The sequence below is a fragment of the Embiotoca jacksoni genome, unplaced genomic scaffold (genome assembly GCF_022577435.1).
Source record: "Embiotoca jacksoni isolate LCO1_2020_lvr unplaced genomic scaffold, fEmbJac1.0.p SCAF_23, whole genome shotgun sequence".
Classification (NCBI taxonomy): domain Eukaryota; kingdom Metazoa; phylum Chordata; class Actinopteri; family Embiotocidae; genus Embiotoca; species Embiotoca jacksoni.
This window is the reverse complement of record NW_027185374.1, coordinates 4,362,946-4,382,011: the sequence shown is the minus strand read 5'-3', so window position 1 is coordinate 4,382,011 and position 19,066 is coordinate 4,362,946. Positions and strand designations below refer to the sequence as shown.

Here is a 19,066-nt window from a genome sequence, read left to right as displayed (position 1 = left end):
AGAGGGGGGGAAATTAAGCCAGCTCATTTAAAAGATTTTATTTGAAATGATTTTAAATACAAATAATATATTTTTCCATTTACAATGACAGTTCCTTTGTAAACAAAAGTGGCAGATAGATAGTCATTGGGTAGTTTGTCCAAACTGAGGTGGCCTGCCGGCCAGTGACCTGGGTTGGGCTGGACGTGGGAGAGATGGAGTCGTATTTAACCTCTGCAGTTTTTTTCCACACAGCATTAATCACTGATGCTACATTCTATTGCAGAGCGATCAAATACTCAGAATACATATTTACCTGTTAGTGTACACCTGCTTTCAACACAATTATAGGGGGGGTATAGTTGGCGCATGTGAGTGTGTGTGTGTGGTGTGAGGAGAGCATGCCCACAGATATTCAAACTTTGATCTCTCCCACACTAAGATGACACACTTGTGTATATACTGTAAAGAAAAATAATGAACCGTTGTGTGGATATTAATGACGGACTTCTTGTTAAAAACTGAAACTGTCATCGACACAGTGATAGACCACAGAGCGACACAAGGAAGCTCTGTTTTTTCTTTTGTTTCCACAGTCTAACACGTGTCCAAAAAATAAAATGAAGGTTAGAATGCAACAAAACAAGACAAAGACTTATGCGTTACATTTGTTATAGCTTCAGCTTAACAAACGAGAGAAAAGGAAAAAAATCCTTTTGCTTAGCCAGAACCACTTTGTTTTCTTCAGATGGGGAAATACAAAAAAAAAAAAATCTTCCAGAAGATTTGGTGCACAAAACAGTTTCCATCTGAAATGGCAGTAATCACTCAACTCTGCCTGTTCTGCTTCAATGACTCGAGAGAAAAAGAGCTGGACAGAATACACTTCGCTTTCCACTACAAGGTACTTTTAACAGATTTTTTTTTTTTGTCAGTCCAGTTCTGTGCCGTGTGCGTGTGTGTGCACGTGTGCGTCAGGGATCTCATACTCGCATCCCTTTAACACAGTCACTTCACATATAACTGCAAAATAATTGGACTTAAGCTTTGACATGTCAGTTCAGTGATATGTATCCCAAGACTGAAGAGCTTATACATTGAAGAGACAAACTCTAACCTGAAACAAATGACGACACTGTAGATTTATATGCAAAACCACCGGTGCATAGCACCCGTGGACTTGTGTGTTGTGGTATTTCAGTTGTATCGTAAGGCCTTTTTCGGACAATGAGTTTCCAGTGGAATGTGCTAAAATTGTTTAAAAAAGAAAAAAGGTGAAGATACAGGAAGTCACTTTTCTGAAAAGCCACATGTATATCTATATATCTATATATATATATATATATATCTTAGCCCCTTAAACAGACTGAAAACTCACAACTTTTATGTCGTATATGAAGAAGTAGAGCACTCCGATTTCTAATAAATCTTAACACTGCAAGTTCGGGTCGTTTCCCTCCAGTTATACTTGAGGTCACAACTCATTTCAAGATCCACCTGCTTTCATTTAACACGTGTGGATCACAGGAGCAGAACAGGCATCTTATCTGACCTGACTGGAGATCAGTATCTATCTTTAGACACCTCCTTCAACATACAGTGAGAACGTACGTACAAGTGGATGGCTGGTGTGACAAAGGGGAAAATTAATGGGGGGGGAGGGGGGGAACCTGACAAGAACTGTGCCCCCCCGTGCGTTGAAAGGAGTAAATGTCCCAAAGGTTGATTCGGATGAGATTCCCAACAAAGAGGGATAAAGCTCGCACTTCTGCAGTTTAAGTGTACAATAGAAAGTATCATTGGTGTGGAAAACATCGGTGCCGAGTGATCTTAAAAAATAGGAGCGAGAGTGTCGTCATAGTCTCCGCAGGGACGTCATGTGTTGCCGTTAAATTTGCAAATGGAATTAGCTGTTGTACTTCCCCTCTCCCCCTCGAGAAAAGACAAAAAGAGCCCATATAATAACAATAATAGTAGGTCCTCCAGTCCACAGTGTGTCCATCTTTCATACCTGTACAAAGACATACAAGGTCACGCACGCACACACGCACGCACACAAACGCACTCACATGCACACACACGTGCACACCAACCCACACACAGCGGGCCTGTTAGTATTCACAGAATTCTCTTCCGCCAGTGACGGAAAGTGAATGAACAAGTCTCTGTAGAAAAGAGAAATGAGGGTGGAGGTGTAGGTGGAGCAGGGGAAAGGGGAGGGGGGAGGGCTTGAAGTCCATGACATTGTAAAAGGTAACATGGAGGAAGGGCTGTGTGTGTGTACAAACTGTTCACGGTGATTCCTTGTGTGTTTTTGTGGCAGGCACGGCTTTTTGCTGCTCCTCCGCTGGCTGCTCTCGAGCCGAGTGCTGTTCCTGGGGTCGGGGGTGGATGGGTGGCCAGTCCATGGGGGAGGGGAGGGAGGTGGTGGTGGTGGGGAGGGGCAGGGGGGGGGGGTCTGAGCACGCTCGCACGCGTGTGTAGACGCATTCAGTCGTTGTCCTCGTCATCGTCTTCGCTCTCCTCGATGCCGTCGCTGTCCTCCTGCTCCTCGTCCTCCTCCTCTGTGTCGGGGATGTCCCACTGTGGGTGGTTGTCCAGCATGGCCTTGGCCTCATGGACCTCAAGCTGGGAAAACACCAAAGGGACGTATGCTTCAGCACGGGGAGCTGGCATGTTTTATCACTGCAGTTGTATCGTGCCTCAGCAACTGTTTAACACCAGAGCTTCAAAAAGAATCGGTGCGCACCAATTTTATGAGATTTGTGGAGGATAACAAATGTCCGCATGAATCCGTCTCGAATTGAGATGCGTCGGTAAATAATACGACCTTTGCAAAAACTGACCCACAGCTTGCATAGTATTTTTTCAAAGGCGCAATGACAGGTCGAGACTTCCTTCTGTCTAACTCAAAAATCCTAGATGTAATAACGATAACGTGTTTGTATGTGTAGAGCCGTGGACGGAGCACTACAATGACTGATGAATACATTTTGATTGTTAAATATCACAACCTCAATCACTGCATGAAAATTTCTGTTTTGTCCGGTCGTATTTAAAAAAAAAGTTTCCTCTTTAAAGTGATGAAATAAGAGGCTGAAAGTTGTACGTTTCCTGGAATGTGGGAGCTAAACTCGACAACCCCCCCGAGGTAACGTAGCCCTGGTTTTATAATGGAACGGGAAATCTGTGTCGGCTTGAAGAAGCAGTGCACCAGAGGGTCAGGGGATCTGCCAAACAAGATGACTTTAACCGTTTTGTAGCTTTCTTTTCAGTTAAAATCGTACTGAATAATATTTCTAGCATCGCTCTGCCAGACTGTTGCTCAAAGATTCGGTTTTCTTAACTTAGCCTATGTTGAAGTCAAGCACTTTATCTAAACGTTGTTGCCGCAGGAGTAGAGTTTCAGAGTGTTTCGGCCCATACGGATCGATTAAGGGGTGCTCCGATAGTTTCAAAATGAACCCCCATTAGGATGCAACGAGTAGGAAACGATCCCCTATGGAGCATACCCAGACCCAGATATCCAAACGCTGAATTTGGGTCTGGAAACACCAGGCTAGAAAAATTCAGTCCCGAGCTGTAAAGTGAGAGGGCAACAGACACTGTCCTGTTGAGCCACCTTGTGTCAACTGAATTTAGTTAACTGGTTACATTTATATCTGAAAATAAAAAAAAATAAAAACCTGCCCAGAAGGTGCCCCCCCCCCCCTCCTCCAATCAGGACAAAGCTCAATTCAAAAACGGTTACAAGCTGCTGCTACTGCAAAAAGGTCTCACTATTTCCAGCTTGACAGTTATTAACATATAAAATCGATGTCTGCCTGACACGGCTTCTTTTGTCACTGTTAACGAAACATTGAATGACAGCACACTTCCACAACAATCAAACTTAAAATGTAAGACTCATAAACTTCATATTCATGTCTAATTCTGAAATTAGAATGAAAGATTCTGTATTTTAAGATAAATGTGATGAATTATGAAATTAATCAATTCTTGACGAATAGCAGCAGCATCAAACCTTTAGCGCACTCTAATGTCTGTCAGGCGCTAGAGATAAAAAAAAAAAAAAAAGAAGAAAAAAAAAAAAAGGAAAACCCAAAACAATACAAATCATGTTCTGGATGACTCGTAACAGATCTTTCCAAACACCCTGGCCGGCGTTAACACCATTGTTCAGCAGGCGGCTGCTACATTTTGGCCGTAACTGCCGGGCCTATTGTCCCAGACACTTTGGCAGATAAACAACCATTATATTCATTTGGCTGAAACTACTCAGGAAACCATGCTAGCCAGTTGAAGACATTCCCTGTGAAATCTCTCGCACACACTCACACTCACACACACACACACACACACACACTGACACACACAAAATCAAACACACAGCTGTCTTTCACCTTGAGTGGTTTGATCTGGTCCAGTCCCAGGTAGGAATCAGAGCGGAGGATAACGGAGTATTGGTAGTTGCCTGTTTTGGAGGGGGCGGGAAACTTCAGCTCCACCTGGAAAACAACACAAACACGCACACGGTGGTTCATTTCATTTACCTTCATTTAATTATGCAAACATTTTTATAAAATCTCTTTCCAAAAAAAATAAATAAATAATTAAAGCATTCAATGTGCATCTATTTCACAAATTCAACTATAGCGTTACACTAAAGCACCTTGGAAATGACACATTAGAATAGAAATAGTATTGCTGCCATTAAGATGGCATGTTTCACCTTCTCGTAAAAAAAAAAAAAAAACCTAATGAAGCACCAGAAGGAGGCAAAGGACAAACAATCTGCAGCCACTGATGGCATCCCATCGTTTAGCAGCAGAGGGGACAGCGCAGTAGGTAATAAACCACCACATGATGATGATGATGGAGTCCAACTGTAAATATTACACCAACATTACCTCAAGCTGTGATTACTATGATGTGCAATTACATATGGCAAACATCTAATTATGAGCACAATGAGGCTAATTATCAGCGTACGAGGCCGTGAACACAGACGCAATTTACTGGAATGGGTCGTTGATGAACGCAGCCCTCCCGCCCTCCCCACCAAAAAAAACACGTGACACACACACACACACAGTGTCTCAGCAGTCACCTAACACAAAACACCAGAAGGAACTGCTGAAGTGACAGGTTAATTGAATGCGAGACAGCGATCCGCCATGCATGGGAGGGTCACCTCACGCCGCTACATTCCTTCAGAGCAGCGGACAGCTGCTCATTCAGTCTCACACGGGCCTCATTAAGCTTTTATCTTGCTGTCAATCCGTGCTGTTGCCGGAGAACACCAGGATCAGAGGTGCAAATTGTGCAATATAAACACACACACACACACACACACACACACACACACACACACGTGTACACACACACACACACACACACACACACACACACACACTCTTCCGAGGGAATAATGACACAAGGGTTGCCTAGCAACAGGATGTGCGAGGGGGCCCACAGTGCACAGGAAACAAGAAACGTGAACACACACAGTAACTTACCGAGACCTTTGTGCCCCAGACGGATTACTGAATAATCCACAATACACCCTCTAAGTATCTTAATTTAACACAGAATTTCCTGTGTAAGACAGTGAATTATATATAAAAAAAAAAAAATTGGATCAGAGTTGAAACACAAATTGACAATAATTTTGATCATCAGTTAATGGCGAGAGTGATCTATTTAGAAACGTTTGGCTCCAGCAACTCAAATGTGACAATTATCTGCTTTTTTCTTTAATCAACTTAAAATAATAATAACTATCTAAAATATTAGTTATGAGTAAAATAAGCAAGTCCGAATATATTTTGGTTCAGGTCTGCTGGTTGTACAGCAATAAAGTAGCGTAATACGCGTCCACCTTGTGATGATAGAGATTTTTGTCAAACTTACACCATTTTATATTTATGTATATATATTAAAAATGAACCAAAAAAGGTCAAAAGAGTCATACAACACAGGTACACTCCCGACCACTGCCTCACCTCTTCTGTGTCTTTTAGTGTGCAGACGTGGTAGGGCATGGAGACGAGGGTCTGATCTCGGCGGTCGGCGATGTAGAGCCACCACCACTCGTGCTTCTCTTCGGGGAAGTAGAGGCTGTAGACCGGGTGCGTCACCTTCGACTTGGTTTCTAGCAAGGCCCGTTCTCGCCGCTGGATGCTCTGCTGCAGCGCCTCCCACTCCTGACGGGCAGGTGTGGAGAGAGGAGGATTTAGGGTTTGGATACAAGACGGCGTTTCCTTTCCATTCAACTGGACTCTGTGGTCTTTGAAGTCAGAAGGCTACGACGGTTACTGAATATTACAATCGCATGTCTAACGCCTGATTCTGTCTAATGCAGCCATACAAAGTTGTCTGACCTCCTCATCATCGCCCGCCATTTCATCCACCTCTGTGTCGCTTTGTTTGTCGCTGTCTTCGTCTCTCTCGCTGGGAGAGTCCTTGTTTGCTTCGCCCTCGTCCGACTCGCTGCCTTTGTCTGAGGCTTCGTCATCGTCCTCCTTCGTTGTTGCTGCTGCTGCCGCTGCTGCTGCTGTTGTTGCTGCTGTTGTTGCTGCTGCTGCTGCTGCCGACGTTGCCGCTACAACTTCCTGAGACACCAACATCATCAACAATAATTTCATCATGGAGGCAGAATAGTTTACAATTACTACAGTTAAAAGCTTTAATTCAGCTGTGATTGGGTGAGCTGGACGCTTACATTTCCTGCCACGTTGCCATTGGCCTGCTTGGTTTTGGCAGGAGCAGGAGTGGCCTTCTTCTTGGTTAATTTTTTCTTCTTGGACTTGGCTGTCTTCTTCGCCCCTTTACTCTTGTTCTGCCAGACTTTGGTTTTGGATTTAATCGTGTCTCCTTGCTTCAAACCAGAAAGAACAGATCAGGTGAATATGATTCCTTGAACCATTACACTTTTAATCATTTGACACCGACAAAGTGAATATGTTTTTTAACTGCTCTAAGTTGTCATGTTCTCTCTGTGTGTGTGTGTGTGTGTGTGGTGTGTGTGTGTGTGTGTGTGTGTGTGTGTGTGCGTGTGTTACCCTTACTGCTTCCTCTGTGGTGGCAGCCTCCTCTCCTGGACATGGCGTTGACTCCTGCTCTTTTTCAAACATATCCTAAACACACACAGTAATGGTTCAGTTACTTGATGCTCTTCAACCATGCATGCAGCCAACAGTACACTCTAGTGGTCATCCATAGAAGTGCATGTACAAGGCAGCTCCATAATAAATCAATTAGAATCCCAGAAGCTGCTTTCCAGTAACTTACTATGATGTCAGAGTGAAGCCAATTTGTTATCATTTCTTACCACCATCCGTTTTCTGGTTAAGGTGACAGTTACTGTGACGATTGAGCCTGCTGTGATGTTATTGCTGTCTTCATCATCAAGGACTGCAAAGACACAAGAGAGACAATAGAAAAGCTAATTATAAAGTTGAAATGTCGGAAGCAGACAAATATAAATGCATTTCTGACAATCATTCACACTTTATCCAAGCGAAGCAAAAGCTTGCTGCTCTCACACTGCGTTTGTATCACATCCTGAGGTGTTAAAAGCTGCAGACTAAGCTGTCACAGGTCCGGTGGTGGCCAAACAAAAGTGTGTTTGACTGTGTGTCTTTTCGGACTGACCCTGCAGTTTAGTATCCATGGTGATGTGAGGGAAGCTTCCCAGCACAGCCATGACCTCATCGTACTTCTCCTCCCCCAGGACACGCAGCATGCTGCGTCTGTCCGAGTCCTTCAGACTCACCAGGTCCTGGAGGCTTCTCACCTTGTACTGAGGAGGAGGAGGAAGAGGATGACAGTGAGACAACATATGACCCGTTGGCATGCAAACATATTTATCTCTGTCTCTCACGCTATATCACACGCGTGTGCACATACAGACACGTGGCAGGTACCTTCTTGGAGATGCAGTAGCGGAGGTGCTCCTCCTCGAAGTGAGGCAGCTGCAGCAGTGGGGACTTTGACTCCTGCAGACCCTGAACTATCATCTGGGTCAGCTTCATGCAGTTCTCTATCGTTACCAATCGAGGAGCATGGAAACCTGAGGAGAGGCATGCCAGTATGCATTATGATGCTGAATGTAACAATGTGACTGAAGTGAATTTAAAAAAATATAGACATAAAAGTTGTAGTTTGCGGCAAAAACATTTATATGTATATATATATATATATATATATATATATATATATATATATATATATATATATATGTATGCATGTATGCACACACGTGTACCTCCTCTGCTGTTGGCCATCATAGTGAGCTGACAGCCCACGTTGATCATCTCCTGGAGGAGAGCTGGACTCTTCCTCACCACAAACCTCTGATCTGGAACAGAAACATGCATACACATGTTGTGATAAACACATAGATGACTCTTCTCTTAAGAGAAACTCTTTTTCGAGTTAGATAGACAACAATTGCATTATTATAAAGATCACTTTTGATCTGACTGAACTTCAAAATCTATTTGCAATCAGTTACACTTTTCCACACCTCTCGATAACGCTGTAGTGTTTTATATTTTATGACTAATATGAAAGAGAAAAGGCTTGTTTGTCCATGACTTGGATTTGCAATACATTTTTCGCCACTATGTATAATGCTCTCCAAATATGATGAAAGATAATATTTGGACATGATTTTTATGTTGGGGTTAATTCATATATAAATCCCAGGTTTTTTAATTATTTTCTCACTCTTATATAGTCAAAACACACCAGTTTTTGGTTTCTGTTTGGAGAAGACTGGATTTTGGGTAAACTAGAAACTTCATTTACCTGCCCTCATCTTTTAGAACAATGTCTGCGTGTAAAATCATTATTGTATTGCTGTAGTTCTTATCTACGAAAATAGAGACAAATAAAAATGGAAGAACATTTTTGTCCTACCTTCCTCTAACTCCTCTGACACATCCATGCGGGCCAGGTGAGCCAGCACTAAGACTCTGGCCTTCAAACTGTACGGATAGCAGAACGGAGGCTCCTTCTTCTTCACGTTGATATTTCCTAATTCACGGATCAACTGCAAGAGACACAGAAGAGAGTCTTTATGGAACAGCGTACCACCCAGAATATTACACTTCCTATACTGAAAGCCTCAATAGTTATGTGTCCACCAGAGAGTGCAGCAGTGAAACATGGTCTTCTACAGAAGAGCTTCAAATTGTGGGTTGTTTTAGCTTTAATGATGCAAAGCTGGCGAGTATTGAAGTCCATTTATAGTGTTTCTTTCAAGAGTTTTAATAAGTCCTCAGACCTTCTGAAGGCTATATAAACCATCAGCTCCTTGAATTAATCATTGTTTAGGAAATATTTTTCCTGAAGTCTGTTTCTTAAAAATAGAAACACACACACACACACACACACACACACACACACACACACACACACACACACACACACACACACACACACACAACAAAAATGTTATCATGTTATCTCAATACTCAGCCTACTATAAAACGTTTAGTCGCCATAATATTTTATATTATGACTTGGCCATCATGATAATATCGTATTGCAGGATCTCTGGTGATTCCCACGCCTAATTTTCACCTGTGGCACTTCAATGTTGTCTGTGGGTCTTATGGTGGCATCTTTATTGCTGCGAGGGTCAAACTCGAATGCTGCCGTCAACACCATGGCTAACCCTGGAGGACAGAAAAACAAAAATAAAACACACAATGAGAAACTTTAATTCTTAAACATCCCACCAATTCAATCTAAATACAAAAAAAACAACACTGTTGGATTAATCATTGCAGAAAACTGCAAACAGTAAAGCATAACAGAACAACAAACTTTATTGTACCTGCTAACCATCATATTGTACCTGCTAAAAATCACATCAACCATGTAAATAGTCACTATTCTATATGTATTCTGTTAGTAGGCTCAGTAATAATAAAGGACACTGTCATGAGTGAAGGAGAAACTCACGCTTCATGTTCATGTTGGGCGTCTTGTACATGAAATGCATGAAGAGTTGGGTGGTGTTGATGAGGATCTGATCTCCACTGTATCGGATTGAGCGGTACCACCACGTGCCCTAAAGAACAAAGAGAGAAAAACAAACAATGGGAGAATAAATAGAGATACTGCTGAGAAAGCCAGGGTATAAAACGAGATACCATCTATTTGCCACGAAGCTTTGTGAAGAACCTGCTTTGAAACAATGGCGACAACTTACCACAACAACAGGAAGGATGACCATAAAGGCAAGACCATAAACCAACAACACCTACAGAGGGGAAACAAAACGGTCAGATGAAATCAAGTTTTAAATGTGACCTAAAACGGTACGTGTAGTGCTCCTGGATACAGTTTGAGTTTTTGGGTTATCAATCAAACGTGGCTCTCTGCTATTCAAATACAAAACACAAATGCATGTTATCAGTTAAAGCTACAAAAAACATATTCAAGAAGCGTTTACCAGCATCGAGTTCTTCTGGTCAACAATCCAGGCAGGCAGGGCTATACCAAAGCTGGTAGCTGGAAAGAACGACATAACAGGGAATGGACCAAAATAGCAAAATCACCCCGTTAACAAAATGCAGACAATCCTCCGGCAAAAGCACAGAGCTGTGCAGTGTGGGAAATGCATATCACTTGACACCATGGGAAAGATTTCTTTCAAGTTGTATTCATTTAAAAACTAACAAATGTAATTATGAGAGATTTTTTTTTTAAAGCCAGTAAAATGTGAATGAACATGTTATTTTTGGTTCCAAGTAAAACAGGCACGACGGAGACGAAGTAAAAGTGTGTGCGAAAACAGAAAAGATTTTTCTCGTGGTTTCATGTTTGCTCTCTCTGGACCGAATGAGCTGCCGTGTTTCAATTCATCTTCTGTTGCTTGGCACGTTCAATGTCTACAATAGGCTGACTCACCAGCATTAATACAAAAGGTGTGTCAATACCTAAAAATGCCAAAACTCTACTGAGTGCATGAGAGGCATCTTTTCTTACCTCCTGGACCGTCTGGGTTTCCGTATGTTTCCCAGTTCTGCCGCGACTGTTCATTAGTCAGACTGCAGAAAAACACAGAAAGTGAATTAATCAATCAATCAATCTAAAAACACTTTCCTTATTACTTCCAGATGCACACTTATTGGCTGGATTAGAGTCAAAAACCAATATGACACTTACGCAGCATAAGCTTTGGCAATTCTCATGAATGTAGCCTCATCGCCACCTTTGTCAGGGTGGTACTTGAGTGACAGTACACGGTATTGCTTCTTGATTTCTGACAGTGATGCACCCTGGAGACAGAAATACAATCACAGACTCTTACTGGAAGTCTCAGCCACAATCAGGATCAACCTAAAAAAAACAAAAAAAACCACTGCAGAGTCCCAGAAGTCCAGGGGGACAGTAGATTTCTAGACATGGATCTAATATCTTGATCTGGATATAACCTTTCCGGACTTCAGTGGCTCTGTAGGATGCACAAACAGTTTGTCTCGTGTGTGTTTACCGGGTCCAAGTTGAGGACTTCATATGGATTGTACTCCTGGTACTCCCTGTCCAGCTTGGACACCTTGTAGGCTAGCAGCAGGAACACAGCCCACCCAAACAACAAGGCCGCTTTCCTGCAAATGTTAACACACAAACAGGAAAAAACGTCACACATAAACATCGGAGGCGAAAGCAGAATTTTTTTACTTGGACTTGCAATCGTTATGACTGTTTGGAAAGCCAATATCCTGCAATGCAAAATAGCTGTCATAGTTTTAAGACGCAAAAATTACACTTCAATTTGAACCACTTAAACCAGCTCTTCTGAATCCACTGAATGCAGGGAAAAGGGCCGACCCGGTTCTCACATTGTTGTTGTTTGGTACATATGCACGGAAAGTTGAACTTGTTTCCATGACAATGGCAAAAACCTAAGGTCTGCTCTGCAGCATCTGTTGCCATGACAACACACTAGCCTAAGTTGTCTGAGTAGCTCAACCAGAACAATGCATGATGGACTCCTATAATAAACGCCATCACAACGATACAGTTAAGAGGAGGAAACAGATAGTGAGAGAAAGGCTGAGCCAATCATCCGGATTCATTCCACCTAATAAAACCTGCTGTGAGCTTCCACCAGCTTAAATCACAAATGCAGCCATGCAAGGGAAGAATTTGTAAATGTTGGTTGTTACATTTTGAGGATAAACACAGGATGCGGGTCTGGTGATGGAGCGAGAGTGGGAGTATGAAGGCAAACAGCTTCAACCCCACAGAGCGAATAAACAACTGAGGAAACAGGGTGATGTTAAGACAAATGTTAAGAGGTGTCACTAAATGTTTACAGCAACAGCACACGTTACGCAGAGGTTTACACAAGTAAGCAACATAACCCAGCCTTGTGCCAAAAAATGAATTGAAGTACTTCGGACACACGTAAGCTCGAGTCGTCTGCCTAGAGTGCAAGGAAGCCTGTGCCACATCTTCACACGTCACCTCTTTCCAGCTGGAAAACACACACTGACTGATCCCTTAACAGCTCCAGAGACGGGAGGATGACTGAGCTTTCTCAGTGCAAACAGCTCGGGCAAGTCACACCCAAACAGCAGCAATGGTGTGGGGTTCAGGAACAAAGAAGCAAGCAAGCGAACAACTAAAGAAACAAGCCTGTTATTATACTGCCATGGAAGTGATGGCCAACTATAAATAAGCAGAGTGTGATCAACTCTCAGAGATGTTCTCACGTGCTTTGGAAGGTTTTCTTGGAAAGGAAAAGCCTTGAAACAATTTCTAAACGGTGTGTCGACGAGCATTCACTCTCCCTGAATTCGTGCGAACCCAAATCCAATGAACTGGACTCACTTTAGTGTTGGGACAATGCTCTGCTGTGACTTCATCAGCCTGAGCTGATGCCACAGACACCTGCCATGGACCCTCCGCAGGCTCTTCAGACGGAGTTGTTCTGAAAGAAAAATGACCGAGAAAGGTTACCGACACGTCAACAAAACTCTCACAGTCAATACTGATCATGCCACAGTGATTTGGAGGAAAACTGCTGCTCAACACAAAGACTCCAAATCGGGGGAAACATTGACGATGTGTTATCCGAGCAGGAAAAGATTTGCACAATGTGTGTGTTATTTGATCACAATGCAGCTTGGACAATAGAGGATTTAGTTAAGTGCTTGATGTTAAACGGGATAATCTAACAGCGATACAATATTTTCTATTAATATAATAACTGCTGTAAGAGCAGGGGCTCGGTAAGCTCTGTTTACAAACAGATAGCGGTACAGAAATAAGAACATATCAGGATAATAAAGGCGAGAGTGACGTCGGTTTTAGCTCAAGTCAACGTGCCCTGTGGTGGAACATAACTAAAGTACTGAAGTGATACACTGAAGTACAAATTCAAGGTACTTGTACTTGACTTGAGTATTTCCATTTCACGCAACCACACACTTCTACTCCCCTACATCTCAGAGGTATGTTATTGTACTTCTCCCTCCACTACATTTATCCAACAGCTTCAGTTCATTTTAAGATGACAGTTTTTCATACCCTTCCCATCCGGTGGAATCCAAATATCTCCTGTTGATTTTTTTTTTTTTTTGCACGTTTCTAACAAACCGAAGACAACGATCCTACTTCTGAAGCCACATAAACTATTTACAAATCTACTCGGATTCGCTGGAGAAACGTCTGAAAACACGTGTTTTATTGTGAGCTCACTAAAAAAAGCTCGACCTTTGAGACGCTCGTGATTCTTCCACGGCAGCGGTGCAATCGTGTTTTGTTTTTTTTATAAAGATAAACACGTGTTTGTAGCACCAACTAACCAACAGTACAAGGCAGCTACGATTTACTCAACCTTCAACATGCACCGCAGTACATTTCACATTAATGCAGCAGTACTATGAATTTAAAACATTCAATATAACAGCTGGAAAGGGGGGTCGGGGGGGGGGGGGTGTTGCGCAACTTTGGCTTTGGATACCGTTTTTACATTTAGCTGCTAAAACACTTACTTTTACTGAAGTGAAAAGTTATGAATGACTCCGACTTGGATGCAGTGGGAGTATTTGAGCACTTCTTTCTGAAAGTACCTGAACGTTTCCTCACACCGTTGAACCAGCCGGCACTCACTCAGCTCCGTGTTTACCCACAGACGCCAAGGGTTTAAATCAACTTTAACCGTAAAGCTCAAAGAGGGAGGGGGAGGGAGATTATCAATTAAGTTTAAAAAAAAATTAATAAAAACCTCCAGCAGGTTAACAGCGGAGGAGACGCGGGGGCATCATCCGTGTCACGTTTTTTGCTGGTGTATCGTCGGGGTTTTTTTTTTTTTTTTGCATGCGTGCCCGAGACCGACCGAGAAGCGGATCATTTCGAGCCAACAATGCTGCCTGGACACTTTTTTTGTGTGCAATTATTATTATTATTAATAATAATAACGTTGACACCAGCTGAGGTTTGTAGTTAAGTTAACGCGGAGCCAGACAATCGGGCCTTACCAGCATTCTGATCCCGGGGCCAGAGGTAGTATGTGGCCGGGATCACTATCAGCCCCACGAAGGACGTGAGAAAATAGAAAAAGGTATTGCCGCTGTCGTCGTACTGGAACTGTTGGCCGGCCATTTCGTAGCGGCGCTCGGGTCGCCCTTCTTCTCCACCGCTGCGCTTTTTTTTTTTTTTTTTGTCTCCCCCCTCTTCTCCCTCTCTCTGGCCCAATGTGTGAGACTTGGTAGACCGTTAGCTAGCCAGCTAGCACCCAGCCGAGAAAAGCTCGATGCATTGGTGTACGTGGTGTACGCCTGCGCAATGTGGCCTCTTCTTCTTCTTCTTCTTCTTCTTCTTCTTCTTCTTCTTCTGTTGGTGTTACAAGCGCGCGCTCTCTCTTCCCCCCCGCCCCCCCCCCCCCGGGTGTTTACTGACCCCTGGCGGTGACGACGGAAACAGGACAGACGAGCGACAGTGTTTGCGGTAGGGTGTTTATAGTTGTCAAATGGATGTGACGTAGGAAAACGCGACTTGATTGCTTCAGCTGAAGAATTACACGGTTTAGATTTTACAGTTGCATCGCATCAATAAGGCATACGTCAGTTTTGGGATGTCAATTCAATTCTCGGTGAAAGGTTCCAAAAAAAAAATATTCCACCGTGATTATTTCATTTATAAAAGGAAAGCACAAAAGCAATGTTTTCTATGGTTCTGTCCTAAGGTAAATGGCAATTACTTGTCGCACCTTATAACCTTAGAGATTTAAAAAGCACTTTACCGTTTTTTTTCCTCCCATTCACCTATTCTCACACACACACACACACACACACACACACACACACACACACACACACCAGTTGCAACAGAGCTGCCATGCAAAGTGCTTGCCTGCCATCGAGAGGAATTCGAGAAACTTGTTTTGCCTCCAAAATTAAATTTAGGACATACTAAACTATGCTTGTCGTGATTAATTTATTTTGAAAGGTTTGAAGAGTATGCTCTCTGTTTCTTCTAAACCTTTAATTAATTTTATGGAAGGAGTAAGTTGTGACATATGGTGCTTTTTCCATTTCATTATCCCTGCAAACTTATTTCCTCATACGTGCACTATAATATCATCCAGATGCTTGCGTTTCAAGTCGGGGACGGTGGCGTCAGAAGCGGGATAACCTACAGGGAGCAGCATCAGCAGCTTCTCATTGACGGGGCGTTTAAGGAGGAGCCTGAGCTGGGGGCCACAGTTGAGGGGCGTCGATGTGACGGTGACAAGGCCCACGTTCTGATAAGCAAATGGACAGAAGACACAGAAATTCAGCTGCTTTTATCAGACGTGTCCCTGCATTTAATAAGACACAAAAATATGACATGTCTTTGGCTGCATGCCTTTTTGAGAGGGTGCTTTTCACTCCAAGAAAACATTAGTCTTCATTTCAATGGATCAGGTTTTTGTTTACCTGTAATGCAGCCAGTAGGATCCCGCAAGATATGGCGACACTGATTTCATTGTAGTAGTGTGTCTTTTTCTTGTTGTTTGGTAGGATGCCATATGTCTGTTTAAAAATGAGGATCAAGTATGGAGCAACATCCAAGTACTCCTTAAACCAGTTTGTCCTGCATGAAGAATGAAGTGGTGAGAAAGAAAATAAGAACTAAAAAGTGAGTGTGGAATCAAATGTTATCTTTACAGTCACTTCTTTTAACACGAGTATAACTATACAAATGTGAGTGTGTGCATGGAGTAAGTCTGGATGTTCACCTAAATTTGGTCAAATCGTGGACCCACTTATCCCCCATCCTCTGGCGGTAGTTCACCTCCTCCTCCTCCTCCACTATCAGTCTGATCTTGTGCTTTATCTCAGGGTCTGACACCACAACAAACATCCAGGGCTCTGTGTGTGCTCCACTGGGCGCAGTACCTGTACAGAGGGAGGACAGGTGGAGCTCAAACTCACATTTTATGGTCTTTGTAATATCTGCATTACAAAATCTAAATTGATGTTTTTGTAATATTTGTTTAATATTTGTTTCATGCCTGCAGTGTGGATGACACGATCGATGACTTCTCGTGGGACTGGCTCTGGGCTGATGAATCGGACAGACCTCCGCTGGTTCATTAAAGTGTAAAGAGCCTGGGATCTCTCCAGCATCGTCTCTTCGGGGTAACGCAGTGGTGAATAGGGCACATGTGCATGTTCCTCCTCTTCATTACTGTCCACCCAATCATCATCCCCTTCCAGAGTGACAGACAAAAAAAGAGGGAGCAGTGAGATGATTCTGATTTTCTGAATTCAATAACAGCCCGGCATAAAGACATGTACACCACAGTATAAAAGACTGGACTGCAATGAGCCAGAAAAATGAAACACCACAGTTACTTCTCTCCATAAATATTTGGCTATATGTGCAAATTATTATGGGCTTCAGAGTAAATGTCTGTCTGCTGCAGCCATTGAACTGTGCTCCTCTTTGTGTTTATGTACATTGTTTATGTCACTCCTGCCTTTACCCATCAAGTTCATGGTAGATTACAGTGTCGATGTCATTATTTTAAGTGTATATTCCACCAGAAACCATTTATTGATATTTGACTAAACAAAAATATATTTTGAGATATAACCTTAATGTAAGAGGCCCCTTGAAGGTTTTAGTCATAACAATAGTTGCCCACTTTGCCAAGTTGGTATTTCTGGTTATAGCTTAATCTTTACTCATTGTAATCTCATAAAAGAGTGATTATGACACAAAATATGGCAATACTGTTAACTCTTTTGATAGCATGTTAAAAAACACATAAATAATCTCGCTAACATTTTCTAAACATATAATTTCATTATGATTACTGATGGAATAAGACAAACGAAAACAACAGGCTACTGGCTGTCCCTCTTCACCACTTCCATATAGACGACAGTTCTTCTATCATTATTGATTAGCACACTTTTGAATAACATAATGTAAATCACGTCCAAAACAAGGAGAGATCAATGGCCTAGTTTTCCTGCACATTAACTTTTTTTTGGGAACGCAACTGGGTGACAGCTTTGATTTCTGTTGTGATTTTAAAACTGAAAACAAAAACTCAGAAACTATTTAAGCAACTTTATAATAAGTTAAAACATTCCTACAAATTATATTGTGTTGAAATAGTTGTAGCCAACATTTGCTTGGGTTATAGGGATGTAAAAAAAATAGAGTTCAGCCCTGCCAAATAAAAAGTTTGTGTTCAGCTCTCACCGCCTTCTTTTGCTCTGATTTCTGTATCGTCCTGTAAGTCCTGGTCCACCCACGGCCTGGAGTCCACTTCTGAACCCCCTTTAGTTTTGCCTGGGGATGTCGAGGTGTCCCGTGATTTAAGCAGCATGAAGCCCACCATCAGGCACAGGACCACGGCCAGGACAGGCGTGAGGACGGACAGGAGAGCCATGACTGCAGGAATGCAGAGGAGAGGAGAGGACACAGGCTCTTGAGCATTTGTGTACCTTGGCTGAGTGGAGACCTGGTGTTATGAAACACTATACTGTTATCTGGGTTGGGCCTGTGTGCTGACTTTGGAAGGAACTGCCTATTAGCTTTCAGTTTTGCTGAAAAAAAAAGAAAGAAGAAAAAAAAAAAAAAGGGCTCGGACCACGAGGACCCACTGCTGCTCTAATGACTAAAGTGACTAAAGTTGGTGTTTTGGATCCACAGAGCAGCTCTGATCTCTACATAAGGTGGTAATAATGCTGTAAACCAGCATTATAATTCATGTTTAGCATAGCCCGTTCACCGGGTAATAAGGAAATCACACCAACATAGAACAGCTATCCATGTTACAAAGTCCTGCTGTAGACTAAAGTTAATATTCCACTTCTTCCTGCATGTGTTGAACCTACTGTTGATATGTTACATACAGGGGTTAAATACAGAGGGTTTCTTCTGTGGGTGTAGATAACCAGAAGACACTGCTTCTGAAGTGATGTTGAAGTTTTTAAATATCTTTTCTTTTTTTTTTTTTTAAATAAAAACTAAATTCTGTTCACCTCTATTGTAGAACAATTTCAGAGCTAGATTTCTCAAATTAAATCTAAATAGCCAGGTAGCAGTATGTTTTGATTTAATTTTAGTTTTATATTAGATGTACTTTTTGTAGCCTACCTTCTGATTTGGATAAAGCAACAATTTAAATGAAATTGTAGGAAAGAAAAGTTTACCTCTTCAGAGCTCTGTGAAGTCCCAACGACCATTAATATAGCCTACAAAACCCCAAATATATGGTCTTATATCGGAATACACTGCAGAGACTTGTCATTTTTATGCTACCGACCAGCCTCCACACCCTACATAAGGAATAGTTTCTGGTCGTTCTCTCACCTTCAGACTTCAGGTTAATTTTTAAACAATTGGAGCAGCCTTTAACCAATCAGCATTGAGCACCATGTACACCGAGACCATAGACGGTTGACACCACGGAAGGCTGGCTCCTAAAAACCTCTGTCTCCAACAGATTCACATTCAAAAAGTATCAACTGAAATACAAAGTCAACACATTTTTTCAGAAGTCATTATGGTGACATTTCAGCTAAATGGTGTGCAAATGGAGGACTTTTGAACATCC

The 19,066-nt window shown here is 42.3% G+C and overlaps 2 protein-coding genes across 3 annotated transcripts; both read right to left on the bottom strand.

Annotated features, from left to right (window-relative positions):
• Positions 1 to 23: 23 nt before the first annotated feature.
• sec63 (SEC63 homolog, protein translocation regulator) lies at positions 24 to 14,842 on the bottom strand. Of its 2 annotated transcripts, none has more exons than XM_069158348.1 (20): positions 14,487 to 14,842; positions 12,835 to 12,934; positions 11,492 to 11,606; positions 11,164 to 11,276; positions 10,984 to 11,045; positions 10,448 to 10,506; positions 10,205 to 10,255; positions 9,955 to 10,063; positions 9,571 to 9,665; positions 8,905 to 9,037; positions 8,249 to 8,341; positions 7,908 to 8,053; positions 7,636 to 7,783; positions 7,313 to 7,395; positions 7,044 to 7,118; positions 6,704 to 6,859; positions 6,363 to 6,593; positions 5,985 to 6,185; positions 4,383 to 4,487; positions 24 to 2,607 (listed from the first exon to the last, which is right to left on the bottom strand). In XM_069158348.1, the coding sequence occupies exons 1-20, from the start codon at positions 14,608 to 14,610 to the stop codon at positions 2,470 to 2,472; spliced, it is 2,337 nt and encodes a 778-aa protein (XP_069014449.1). In that variant the 5' UTR covers positions 14,611 to 14,842; the 3' UTR covers positions 24 to 2,469. The 2 variants fall into 2 exon arrangements, with proteins under 2 accessions (XP_069014449.1, XP_069014450.1); XM_069158349.1 differs by having other exon boundaries at positions 7,050 to 7,118.
• A 107-nt stretch (positions 14,843 to 14,949) lies between these two features.
• iyd (iodotyrosine deiodinase) lies at positions 14,950 to 18,779 on the bottom strand. The gene is made up of 6 exons (XM_069158346.1): positions 18,663 to 18,779; positions 17,707 to 17,898; positions 16,505 to 16,702; positions 16,229 to 16,388; positions 15,927 to 16,083; positions 14,950 to 15,751 (listed from the first exon to the last, which is right to left on the bottom strand). The coding sequence occupies exons 2-6, from the start codon at positions 17,894 to 17,896 to the stop codon at positions 15,569 to 15,571; spliced, it is 888 nt and encodes a 295-aa protein (XP_069014447.1). The 5' UTR covers positions 17,897 to 17,898; positions 18,663 to 18,779; the 3' UTR covers positions 14,950 to 15,568.
• Between the last annotated feature and the right edge of the window lie 287 nt (positions 18,780 to 19,066).

Bases quoted from the DNA above. Each gene is read 5' to 3' on its own strand.
- sec63 (XM_069158348.1), bottom strand. From the start codon at position 14,610: ATGGCCGGCCAACAGTTCCAGTACGACGACAGCGGCAATACCTTTTTC. The intron at 11,607-12,834 runs GTGAGTCCAGTT...TAACATTTGCAG, and splicing joins AGCATTGTCCCAACACTAAA to GAAAGCGGCCTTGTTGTTTG. The intron at 9,038-9,570 runs GTGAAAATTAGG...TGTCTCTTGCAG, and splicing joins ACAACATTGAAGTGCCACAG to TTGATCCGTGAATTAGGAAA.
- iyd (XM_069158346.1), bottom strand. From the start codon at position 17,896: ATGGCTCTCCTGTCCGTCCTCACGCCTGTCCTGGCCGTGGTCCTGTGC. The intron at 16,389-16,504 runs GCATGAAACAAA...CCCTCTGTACAG, and splicing joins TCGTGTCATCCACACTGCAG to GTACTGCGCCCAGTGGAGCA. The intron at 15,752-15,926 runs GTAAACAAAAAC...TTTGCTTATCAG, and splicing joins TCCTACTGGCTGCATTACAG to AACGTGGGCCTTGTCACCGT.